At 36.9% G+C, this 13,583-nt stretch overlaps 1 protein-coding gene across 1 annotated transcript; it reads left to right on the top strand.

Moving 5' to 3' along the window:
- Window positions 1–2,166: 2,166 nt before the first annotated feature.
- LOC125592466 lies at window positions 2,167–2,781 on the top strand. The gene has a single exon (XM_048767653.1). The coding sequence runs from the start codon at window positions 2,167–2,169 to the stop codon at window positions 2,779–2,781; it is 615 nt and encodes a 204-aa protein (XP_048623610.1).
- The last annotated feature ends 10,802 nt before the right edge of the window (window positions 2,782–13,583 follow it).

The following is a 13,583-nucleotide window of genomic DNA, read 5'->3' as shown; positions in this document are numbered from 1 at the left end:
GTTGATTCCTTAATTACTTAAAAATCTTCGAGTGTTGTAAATCAATTGATTGATGTCTATAACCGATCCGATCCATAACCGGTCCATACACTTAGAGAGAGAGATGGCTCAACCCTAGAGAGAGAAAGGCGGTCACGACTTGGAGATAGAAAGAGAGAGACGGCCATGTAGCTTGGAGAAAAGAAAACCATATTTCCTTTTTCCTTTTATTTGTACTCTTTCCATATTATGTATTACTGGTTTTCCTAATCCTAGTTGGTTTAGGTTTTGGATACTTTCCATATTTCTATATCTTGTAATCCTTATATAAAGGAACACACTTTTGATTAATAATACACAGAAACTTACGGTTCTAAATCCTAAGTTTCACAACACGTTATCAGCACGACAGCCTCTAACACCCTGAGCCTAAAACCAAATCGCTAAAACCCTAAAACCCTAAACGAAGAGGAATCTGCCTCGGAACTTCAAAGAGGCTGTTCTCCCAAACCGTGAGGACCCAGAAAACGATCAAGATATCAAATCGAAGCCCTTGCCGAGACGAATCAGTCAGTACAAATCGCTTGTCGATCTGACCACCGACGCGCCCTCACGCACAAATACAGTGCGCGCCGATTTGATTTGGAACTCTAATCCGAACCCGACGAACCTTAATCCGTCCCCACATCTGTTCCAGCTCGTATCCACCTGATCAGCTCCAGCCCCAAGGCGTTCCTGATCCTAGACGAACTCAGCTCCATCTTGATCCAGGATAGCTCGCGTTCCAGACAGCAAAGCTTCCCGTTCGCATCAGAGCCGCTCGCGATCCCGACTGCAACAGCTCCCGTTCGACGATCAGCTGCTCGCATCTCCAACCTCAATCCGTTCGCGTCCAGGCCAGCTCGTGTCCAGCTCGCGTTCCTGGCCAGCTCGAGGTTCATTCTCTTGGTGGTCCGGTTTCAACAACCTACTAACCTAAGGTAATTCGAATTCTAAGAACATGAAAATCGAATTTGGTTGATTGTAAAGAATGAAACCTAAAATCTAATCTCTATAAACTAAAGCCATAGGATAATAGATCAATCCCTAATGAGTAAATCGAAGCTCTATAAGTTCGATCCCCAAACCTAAAACGAGATTGATCCATTGATCAATTAAAATCAAAGCCTTAATGGTTTTGAATCTCAAATCAAAATTCTTTTGATCTAAGATCAAATTTTCGAAAATCCTAAAACCCTAATTCGAAAACTATTGATTGATTGCTTGCTTGATATAATCTGAATTTGATTGATTGTTTATTGAGATTGAAACTGATCTGATTAGGATTGTTGCTAGAATTGATTAATTGCTTACTGTTTTAAAATCCGAACCTGATCATGATTGCTTAAATAATTAAACCCGAATCTGATTGTTTGTGATTGAATTGTTTCTGAATAGGAATCACCTAGAACCGATTGCTAGGATCTCATACTAAAATTTGATTGTTTGAATTAAATTAATTGTTTGAGATTTCATGCTTTCATAATCACTTAGAAACCTGATTGCTAAGGTGTTTGAAACTAGTTGCATTATGATCATATAGAAACCGATTAAGATTGTTCATACCATTAGCTGTGTGACTTGTCTTGCATCCATGATGATCACTTAGAAAATTGTTAGGATTGATTTTATTGCTTATAATCATCCTTTATTCGTGTGGCTTGCATCAATATTACTAGGATAAGTAAATCATCTCGTTTGGTCGTGAGACCAATAATGCATTATAACCTGATCATTTTGTTTGCATATGATACTTCTTAGAAATTTTCTTTTCTGGTCCGTGTGACATAAACTATTATTATAAAGCTATAAAAAGTTTCTAAAAGTATTAATAATTGTTTCCAGATGTCGAAAATCAACAACTTGGATTTTGTTGCCCTAAATCTCTCAGGAGATAATTACTTGCAATGGGTGCTTGATACTAAGTTTATATTGAAATCCAAGGGCCTCGGTGAATGTATTGCCAAGGACAATAATGCAAGTAAGACAGATCGATACAAGGCAATATTAATTATTCGCCATCATCTTATAGAGAGTCTCAAAGATCAGTACATAACTATTGAGAATCCTCTAGACCTTTGGAACAAGTTAAAACAAAGATATGATCACCAAAGGTTGGTGTTATTGCCAAAGGCTAGTTATGATTGGATGAGTCTCAGGATCCAGGACTTCAAGTCCGTGGATGAATATAACTCAGAAATGTTCAAAATTGTTTCTACATTGAAGTTGTGTGGTAAGGAGATCACAGATGAGGATATGTTGGAAAAGACATTGTCCACCTTTCACACAAATAATATGGTGTTAGGACACCAGTACCGTGAAAAAGGATTCAAGAGTTATGAAGATCTGATTCCATGTTTGTTGCGTGTTGAGCAAAACAATGAGTTACTGATGAGAAACAGTGAGATGAGACCTCCAGGATCCACACCATTACCTGAAGCACATGCAGCCGAAGAAGCTATGAATGAATCTAACCATGTCCATCATGATAAACCACACGGCCATTGCCGTGGTGGATGGAGAGGACGTGGCCGCGGCCAATACAACTTACATGGCTGCGGGAATAGCTATGGAAGAGGCCGTGGATATCAATTTCATTCAGGCCGTGGTCGAGGCAGAATCTGTGGTGTTTCTAAACCACAACACTCGACCAGATCAGTGTGTCATAGGTGTGGAATAAGTAATCATTGGGCTAAGAATTGTAGGACTCCCAAGCATCTAGTTGATGTGTACCAAGAGAATTTTGAAAGGGAAGAATCCTGAAGCCCACACGATCTTATGGAATATGAGACTTCTAATTGTCTAAAAGAATAAGTTGATTTCGATGTCTTGTTTTGATTTTATGATTTCTTTGTCTTTATGACTTATTTGAATTTATTATATGAATGAAAGTTTTATTTTAAAAATCCTATCTCTGAAAATCTGAAATAAATATAATAAAATCTATAATAATAAATCACCTAAAATTTCTTCATTCTTAAATAATGGATAAATGGTTTCAAAATTGAAATCATGGGCATTAGGAACAAAGAATTCCTTTACATCGCCCAAAGAGATAATAAATATAGCTACGGGTATAGCCGTTCCCATGAAAGGCTACAGCCAGACTAAAGAGATCTAATGATTTATACTCACCCATAGAAGCCCATTGAGTTTAAAAAAACATAAGAATTGTTTCCATATTGAAACAATGGGCAAAGGAAATAAAGATTTCTTTTTAGAATTCACTCAAGATCATAGAAAAAATGGCCGAGACTATACATGCATTCTCTACTGGTCTATACTATGCAAAAATCAGTATGATAGAGGCAAATGCCTGTGAACTTTTCACTCTATGGCATAACCGGATTAGCCATCCTGGTTCAAACATGATGCAAAATGGGCACACATTGAAAGAAAGAAAGAGTTATCCCATAGAATCTCACAAGGGAAACTCATTAGGCCATAATTATAGTATGTCCATGAGGGGGCAGTGTGGACAAATCCGTGGCACATGTCCATACTATAAACGGCTTGGTAATCCTTTTATAAACCGCATAGGCCATTACTTATAAGGTCAAAACTCCAAATCTAAAGCTTGGGGACATACGAATTTTACATGCATCTAAGTTAAAAGCATCAGGCCATTTAGTGATCATAGATATCCCCCATCTCGATTAGATAACGGGTCAAGAGCCAGACATATTCCATCATTAAAGACATTTAGATGTGCCAATTGCTCCACCACAGAAAACTAAGATGGGACCTCAAAAGGAGGATGATGATATATGTTGGATATGAATCTCCCATGATAATGAAGTACCTTGAGCCAAATATGGGTGATCTATTTAGTGGCCAAGAACACGGATTGAAAGTTTAATGAATCCGACTATCCCACATTAGGGGGAGAAAATAATAAGCTGGTAAAAGAAACAGAATGGCATCGACCATCATTATCTTGGCAACATCCTCGGACTAAAGAATGTGAAATAGACGTCCAAAGATTATACATTTACAAAGCTAGCTAATCAAATGTCATACACATTTGCTGACCCGGAAAAATGACTAAGTCATATATAAACCAGCTTGTAAAGCACCAATGAAAATGATGTCCAAGAGAGACACAGTCAAGTTGCTACAGAGTCTATACAAGATAGACCAATAAGTTCCAAAAAATTAGAATCCTCGGAAACAAAAGAAAGGTGCAGATAATGATAAACAGATCCAAATCCGAGGTTACTAAGGAAACCATCCCAGACATAGAGATAAGGCCGGCCGGCTAAACATCTAAGGTACCAAAATATGTAATTTGAGACGCCAAGCTGCAAGGTAATAAAGGTCCTTGATAATAATAAAATTTCAATCGATTATATCATGTCTGGAACATTATGGAACACATAAAGAATGTCGACATAAGATGATTTTAGTAGCACTTGAACTTATGAATATAAACGAGGATCATGAACCCACGTCCATACATGAGTGCACTCAACAAATCAGATAAAAGGAAAAGAGGACGTGGAATTAATTAAGAACATCGAGGTTTTGGTCCCACATTTCGGACACCTCTAGATGTAAAACCAGTTGGACAAATGAGTCTTTGTGAAAGAAATGAAACATGGCTAGATAGCAAAATATAAGGCACGGCCATATGCACAAGGATTCACACCAAGACCAGAAATCAATTATGAGGAGATATACTCCCCTGTGGTGGATATAACAAACATTTAGATTCCTAATAAGTCTGGCCATAAGAAAAGAAAATAGATTTGCGGTTAAAGGATGTAGAAACCACCTACTTATATGGTCCACTGGATAATGAATATATATATATATATATATAAGTCCCAGAAGATATTGAGTTGTCAAATACAACAGGTTCTCGAGAACTAAAACATATATGTGTATGTTAATATCCTCTGGAGAGATTTCCCAAACGATTATCTAAAAGAAAGAGATTGAAATGAGAATTTGGGACAAACAAGGTTTTGTTTGGGAATAAAATTAAAACATCTTAAAAGATGGAATCTTTGTGCATCAAAGGGCTTATAGAAAGGTATTCAACCAAATTTTAAACATGGACTAAAAGCTCGCCCATTGTGTTGTCCCATAAGGTACTTTGGTCCGGACAAAAACGTATTGTAAGTCTCAAGAAGGACATGGTCGTGAGGATTTTTTGAATTAGACACGGATCCTTTGATCCCAAGAAGGACAAGGGATATGTCCTTGGTCCGGAAAAGTTCTTAACCCAAGTACCATTGGCGCCTTGATGTAATAAGCAAGCTATACTAGGCTGGACATGTGTTTTTGCCATGAATCTCTTGTATATGTTTAGATCATGTCCGATCATGAGGTTATCTATCAAATCCACATCAAGCTCGATCAGAGACAGGATATGTCTTTACACATGGAGGTACGGCCATATCATGGCGTTCCATGAAACAAACCATCGGGGCCACATCATCTAATCATTCGGAAATATTGGCCATACATGAGGCCAGCCGCGAGTGTGTTTGGTTGAAGTCGATGACCCAACACGTCCGAGCTGATTGCGGGATGGCCGAGAACAGAGAGCCAACCGTGATGTATGAGGACAATGCTGCGTGCATTGCTCAGCTCAAGGACGGTTACATAAAAGGTGATAGGACGAAGCACATATTGCCTAAGTTCTTCTTCACTCACGAGCTTCAAAAAGCCGGTGAGGTCCAGGTCGTCCAAGTACGATCCAGTGACAATTCAGCAGACCTATTCACCAAAGCACTTCCTACCTGCACATTCAGGAAGCTCACGCATCAGATTGGGATGCGTAGGCTGAAGGACCTCCACTGAGGTTCACATCAGGGGGAGTAGTACGTGTTGTACTCTTTTTCCTTCATCATGGTTTTGTCCCACTGAGTTTTCTTGATAATGTTTTAATGAGGCAACATTAAGCGTATTACAATCCATGTATGGTTATGGCATCCAAGGGGGAGTGTTATAAATCAATTGATGGATGTCCATAACCGGCCCGGTCCATAACCGGCCCGGTCCATAACCGGCCCATACACTTAGAGAGAGAGACAGCCCAACCCTAGAGAGAGAAAGGCGGCCACGACTTGGAGAGAGAGAGAGAGAGAGAGAGAGAGAGAGAGAGAGAGAGAGAGAGAGAGAGAGAGAGAGAGAGAGAGAGAGAGAGAGAGACGGCCATATTTCCTTTTTCCTTGTATTTGTATTCTTTCCATATTATGTATTACTAGTTTTCCTAATCCTAGTTGGTTTAGGTTTTGGATACTTTCCATATTTCTATATCTTGTAATCCTTATACAAAGGAACACACTTTTAATTAATAATACACAGAAATTTATAGTTCTAAATCCTAAGTTTCACAACATGGAGCATAAATTAAGGGATTCCATTTAATTTATTATAAAATTTCTTTTGAAAGATCTATACAATCAGTCAAGTAATCGTATTATATCGTCGTATTCGCGTTTTTACATTAAATCGGCATCACCTAAAATCATTTGCTGCATCACTTTATATATAAGACAAACCATAAACCAATTGGAATTAGTCTATACGTTAATTTGTTATATGGCTTAATTCATCATAACTTTGCGGAAAAAAAGGAAATATTATATTATAATAATAACTATAAAGTTCAAACTAGATTCTGATCCGCGCTTCGAAAACACGGATTTTATGGGTTATATACGAAGTTGGATATGAGATAGTATTTTGAGTATATTGTGTATTATTATGTTATAAAGTCGTTTATATCGAATACATAAATTTGTTTAAAATTATATAACTTATGAATAGGTTTATTCGAGATTTTTTTATATACACTCTTATGTAACTCTTTCTCAAGTATGAAAATTTTACTCAAATTTGATAAACGAACCAAACCAATACGATATACAGGTTGAGGTTCGGGATTGGAAAAAAAGTACCTATTAGATTTTTTTGGACCTGCGGGTCTCTGTTGGACTCCGGGTACCCAAAGTACCCAAAATGTTTTGTTCATATTTTGTATATTTGAGTAATTCATATATGTTCTCAGTATAAAAATATTATTGTAAATTTTGGATTCACGTTTTCTGTTATAGTTTTAGGTTTTGGGTAAAATTTCAAATTTTGAAAATATATTTAAAATATTGGATATTTTTGGTTCTCGGGTAAGATTTTGGTCTTTTAGATATTTAGTTATTTCTGGTATTTGTTTGATTTTGGGTATTTTTGTGTTTTGATTTTTTGGCTTTTTGGATTCCTTAGATCTTTTTGTCCTAAATACTCGAACCGAGCTAGACTCATTACTTAGCCAAATTACATAGTAAATTTTACAGATATTTGAATTATTGACTCAAACTGACCTGGAACTAAAAGGAACCGATTTGAGAAAAAAAAAATTCAAATACCTAGTTGGATATAAATGCCCAAGACCCAAAGAACTTGGACCTGAAAGAAACCGATTTATATTTGACACGAAGACCCGAATGCCCAAATCTAACATTTCATTATATTTTTGTGCATTTTATAAAAGTTACATTTGTTCAGTTGGTGAAACTTAAGATTTATTTGAGAGGTTTTTGGCTAATTTAATAGTATAGATTTGTAGGTTTTTTGTGGAGCAGTAAAAAAAAGATTTGTTGGGTTTTTGATAATTTTAAACTTATCTTAAATACTAAATTGTTATTTATCAATAAAATAAAATTAACATAATATATAATTTTTAAACTTATCTTAATTATGAAGTTAATGAGACATATTTAGAGAAGATTATAATAAATTGTACATGATATTATATTTTCGTGAACCAAATTTATGTGGTCGTGTATATATGGTTTAATCTTTTCGTTTACAAAAAGATATGAGTCCAATAAATAAAAGCTTTGACTAAATGATTGTTAGAGAAATTTAAGGTAACATATTGTTTGTCCAAATCAAAGTAAGACCAAAATATTATTAGTTAATGAAAGGGTCCAAACAATTTTTTAAATTAGATTTATTAAAACTCCTTCCCTTTTAATAATAGAAAGCTTTACCAACTGACATACTTTAAAGGTGTTGTATTACACTTTGACATACTTCAAGCTGGAGGTACACTTTGTGCAGGAAAAGGTGGAGTAAAATGTCTATTATAACCTTCATTTAATTTCGTTCATGTGGTCAGAGAAAGTGTGGTCATGAAACCGATTTCAAATTGTGGACTATCCATAACTACCTCCTTAACCACCACTGAGGTATCTTTCTTTTGTACCACCATACCACCTCCTTCACCACTACCACTTCCATAACTATCCCGCTATAAACTCCACCTCCGCCATAAGCTTCTCCACCACCACTTCCTCTACCGCCACTAGAGGGTATAACTGTTGATCTTTCCCCGCCTATGGTTCCTCTTCCTTCAGCCTTCGTAAAAACCAACACCATAAAACCTTCAACCGCCTCCATGACCACTAACCACTTCTTTCGCAGCCACAACTTTCATATCCACATCTGCAAGCTCCACTGACGCCATTAGCTCCTCCTCCTCTGCCATAAGCTCCTCCATTACCTGCCTACGTAAGCACTACCACGATAAGACCCTCCACCGGCTCCATGACTGCTAACCACTTCTTTCACCACCACAATTTTCATATCCAATTACACAAGTTCCACTTAAGCCATTAGCTTCACCGTCACCTCCTCCATACCTTCCAACTTTTGATCCACATCCACGGCTCCACGTCCAGCTCTTCCTCCTTCACCACCACATAAGACCCGACCTCTACCGTTGCCACTAGCATGACCACCATAAACATTATGTTTTCCACCGTAACCATGTCTCCACCTTTTCTTCTCCACTAGCATCTCCACCTCCAGCTTTTCCTCTACCATTAACGGCCCTTATTATATTGTGTAAAACGTCGGCTGTGAAAATTGTAATCATCGGAGAAGAGAGTAGATGCGGCTGATTAAAATTTGATGAGTCAATGGAAAGATAGATTTTAGGTTATAAGAGCTCTTTGGGAAATTTACAAGGAAGAAGTACCTCACATGCTGAAAGTATGTGTGGATGTAAATAGGTAAGTAAAAAGTATGTCTACGTGTAATTTTTTCTTAATAGTATTGATATTATAATTACGAAACTATTGATATGAAACACACGTTTACGTTTAGCTAAAAAGTCAAACATATGGCTTTTCTTTGATTTAGTTATGTAACACATGTTTAAGCTATAAAGTCAATTAAGAAAAAAAAAACCAAAGAAAATTAATTTTCAAGCAAACCATGGTTTGCAAAACATGGTCTTATATGAAAACTCAGTTGTGTTTCTAAAAATTCATCTCAATTATATATCGTTAGGAAATATTCAATAAGAAAACCATTGGTTGAATATGAAAATCTAGCACCATTGGATCGACAGTAGCCTAAAAAAAAACGCAAGAAGAAGAAGAAGAGCCTGAAGAACTCCATCGCGTTTCCACCGGCGTTTGCGGCTCGCCGCTGGTGCCGGTGCTTCCTTCTCCCCTCTCGTTTTCCCTTTGCTTTGTTACTTAGCCTTTCCCCCTAGCCGATATGCTAAAGCAATGACGTCGTTGTTTGATGATTGATTCGGGGTCCGACCATGGCGGTTCTTCCAGATCTGTCGTCACCGGTAGCCTTGGTGGGACGGCGAGGTTCGTGGAGGTGCGGCTGGTTGCGGAGTCGGATTTTAAGGTGGCTAGGGTTTTGGATTTGCCGATTTTCAGATCTCTTTGGTGTGATTCTCCCTTAGCCAGTTCTGGAGGTGCGTGAGTCATAGGTCTTCGTGGGCTTTGCTCACAAGGTGTGCATCGGTTTTGAAGAGCTTGGCGGTGTCAGGTTTTATTCTCCCGGTGGCGCGTGTTGCTCGAAGGATAGTCTTGGCGCGTGTTTGCGGTTCTTCGGTTAGGGGTTTGCTTTGTTAGTTCTTATGGGGTTTGGGATGTGGGTTGATCAGTGGTGGCTCTAGTCTTCGGTGGAGGTGGAAACATCTTCTGGTTCTCAGAGGAGGTGCGTGTTTGGCTTGGAAGGAGATAGATGTATATCGGAGCGATTGCTTCATTGTGGGTCGATTGTCGCCGTCTTGATCGTGATTGTCATGGATTTGGAGTGGTTATTATCCAGTTACCGGCTGTGTGAATAAGACGTTTCCGGGAAACTTTATAGGCTTTGCCGTGGGGTGATGGTGCGTATGAGGCGCGGGGAGAGCACACTCAAGGTCCAATGGAGAGACTTAGTTGGGATTGAAGGGTGTTTACAGCGACGGTTAAGGATTCTAACCTCTCTCGATTCAGTTTTTATGTTTGGTGATGTTCGTGTGCGTCTAGTCTATCTCGCTGCTCCGCTAATCTTGTGTTAATTGTTGATGAGTTCTATTTCGGTAAGCTCGTCTTTGAGCGCAAGGTGGAGCTCTCCTCTACTGAAGTTCTGTTTTACTCTACTGCCTCTCGACATCTTTTTTCTTCGTGCCTTTGTTAGTTTTTTATGGGTTTGTATTGTATCCATCTTTTGGTTCCGGGTGGTACATGTTACCTCGCCGGCTTTTGGCTCTGGAAGGAATGTATTCCTTGCCGGCTCTGGTTTGTAAGAAATGATGTTTTTGTGTTTAATATAATCTACAGATGACAAAAAAAAGAATATGAAAATCTAGTTGCGTTGGTGGTGGTTCATCTAAACCGGATTGACGTGATCTGTTTTCTAACCGGATTTATCTAATATGCTTTCTTTAATATCACCCTTATGATAAGTTGGTCCACTTGATAATGTGTGAGTGGCATTTTTTGTAATTGTTCTATAAAAGAAAGGGTAAATATCAATTTAAAGTGAGGATGAATGTAGTGTTGCCACTTCACTAATGGAACGGCCGTAAATAAAATACAAATTAAAGGTTACCTTTTTAAAATGTTTCTCAAATAATAAGAACTAGAAATTGACTTGCGCACCCGCGTGGGTGTTAGTTTTTTTTATAAATGAATATTTATTTGTATAAGTGATAATATATATTTTAAAATTTACCTGTTTAAATTTTTTTTTAATACGACATTTCTAAACACAATAATTTTATGGTTTATATTGAGTAGTTTTATTTTATCATGTAAACCCTTAATTATATCATCCATTTATTAAGAATATGACCCGTAAAGTCACACAAATGTAGTTTTATTTTTTATGGATCAAAATTTTATGATAATATATAATAAAATTGTTGTATAAACTGTTTTTATGGATCAAAATTTTATGATTATGTATAATAAAATTGTTGTATACTATTTACTATGTATATGTGGAATTAGTAAAATAATTACTATATAATGTATGTAATTACGAAATGTATATATGGAATTAATTATTTTCAAACACACATATGTATAATAAAATAGGAAAAGACTAAGAATACTAAAAGCTAGGTTTATTAATTATTATTGCCATAATTTTTAGTTAGAATTTGATTTTGGAAATGTATTAATTAAAGAGGAAAAGACAAAAAATCCTAAAAGGTAGGTTAATTAATAACTTCAGTGGCATGTCATTGTAAATAAGTTGAAAAACTAAGGGTTGTTTTATTTTTGTACTTCTCTTTTAATAATATATAAGAGATTTTGGAACTGATTATTTTAGGTTTCTAAAAAGTTTACATTAACTGTGTCGACCAGTTGACTAACATACCGTACAATCAAGCCTAAATCAAACTCATCCCAACCCATGTTCCCGAGTTTTGGATTCGGTTTTTCGAATAAAATTTTGCGTTTATGTAAAATTTTGGATTTTTAGAAAAATATTTCGGGTATTCGGCTAAAATTTCAGGTGTCCAAGTCTGGTTTCACACAAAATTAGTGTATTTTCAGATATTCAAATATATTCGGGTATTTGGGTTTTGATATTTTTCAAGTCTTTGAGTATTTTTTTTCGGGTCCTAGATATCCGAACCGACCTGAATCCAAACATATAACCGATATTTACCGGTTCTTTACATGTATTTCGTTTTGTGACATGAAACGACTTTAACCCGGTTGGAACTTACCTGAACCGAAAAATTTTAAGTAACTATATTGATCCAAATATCTTATCCAAAAGATCCGGATTTGAGTATTAATTTTTTTGATTCTAGTTTGGATAGTAAATGACCGTGGTGATGATTTTGGCTTAAGTAGGTTTATTTTTATGGGGCTTTGTAGACATACAGGAAACGTTTCCATTTTCACTGTGTGTATACTAATGTTGCAACACAGTGATAGTCCATGTTGGGAGACAGAGACAGACGCATCTTTCAGGGGTTTTTTTTGGAACATGGGATTCCTTGGATTGGAGGTTACGTAAGCTTAACGCAAAGAACATAGTCTTATTATACATGTTGATGGTTCAAAGGGATTGGTATTATTTTCTGTTACAAGTATTTTTATTTCCTGCGTTCTATGTGAATAAGGAAAGTGGCAAATATGGGAGTTTTAAAAGAGTAGTGGCATTATGGTTTTTTATGAAATGGTTAAGGCCCCAAAGAAAGGATAATAGATGGATTGTGGAAATAGGGTCTCATTACACCCGTCAATTTGGTTCTCCTGAGAACATTAAAAAAAATATCTTCAAATGAGAGTATTAAGTTGGAATTGCCGAGGAATAAGAAGTAAGTGGACCATAAGTTATTTGAAGGAGATAAGGCATAAACATAAACCGGACTTTTTATTTTTAGCAGAAACAAAACAAGATTCAGAGTTTGTTCAAAACTTTCAATCTCATATTGGTTATGATAATCTGATCACAGTAGATCCGGTGGGGAGAAGTGGGGGTCTAGCGCCTTTTTACAATAATGAATACCAGGTCAAGGTATTATACTCTAGTAACCGAATGATTGATGTGGAAGCGGAGGCTCTTGGCAAAACGGTTTATCTTACTTTTGTATATGGGGATCCAGTTCAGAAGATGAGGGAACAAGTGTAGGAACGCTTAACTAGATATGGACTATCACGATCCGAACCCTGGTTTATCATTGGTGATCTTAATGAAATTACTCGTAATCATGAAAAAGAAGGAGGATCTATAAGGAGTGCGGACTCTTTTATTCCTTTTAATAACATGATAAAAAATAGTGGTTTACTAGAATTTCCGGCTCGGGGAAACAAAATGTCATGGAAAGGAAGAAGAGGAAAAGGGAAAGGGGCAGTGATGGTTAGATGTCGATTAGATCGTGCTTTAGCAAATGAAGAGTGGCATACTCTATTCCCATGTTCTTTTACAGAGTATCTACGAATGGTGGCTTCCGATCATCGGCCGGTGGTAGCTTATCTAGAAGATAAAATCCCAAGGAGGAAAGGAAAATTTCGGTTCGATAAGAGATGGATTGGGCAAGCAGGACTTATGGAATCAATTACCATGGGTTGGCTAGATTATAGCGAAGGAGGAGCAGAAGGGAGACCTGGGAGTATAGTGGCAAAAATTAGTAATTATCGTCATGAAATTGTTAAATGGTGGAAAAATAATCCACCTTATGGAAAAGAAAAAATAAATGATCTACAGCAAGCACTTGAAGATGTACAAACAAACAATACCAGGCCCCAGGAGGATATTCTCGAGGTGTCTAGGAAATTACAAGATGCATATAAGGA

Source organism: Brassica napus, chromosome C9 (genome assembly GCF_020379485.1).
Source record: "Brassica napus cultivar Da-Ae chromosome C9, Da-Ae, whole genome shotgun sequence".
Lineage (NCBI taxonomy): Eukaryota > Viridiplantae > Streptophyta > Magnoliopsida > Brassicales > Brassicaceae > Brassica > Brassica napus.
Note: the sequence above shows the minus strand (reverse complement) of the source record. Positions and strands in the feature narration are given on the sequence as shown.

Bases quoted from the DNA above. Each gene is read 5' to 3' on its own strand.
- LOC125592466 (XM_048767653.1), top strand. From the start codon at position 2,167: ATGAGTCTCAGGATCCAGGACTTCAAGTCCGTGGATGAATATAACTCA.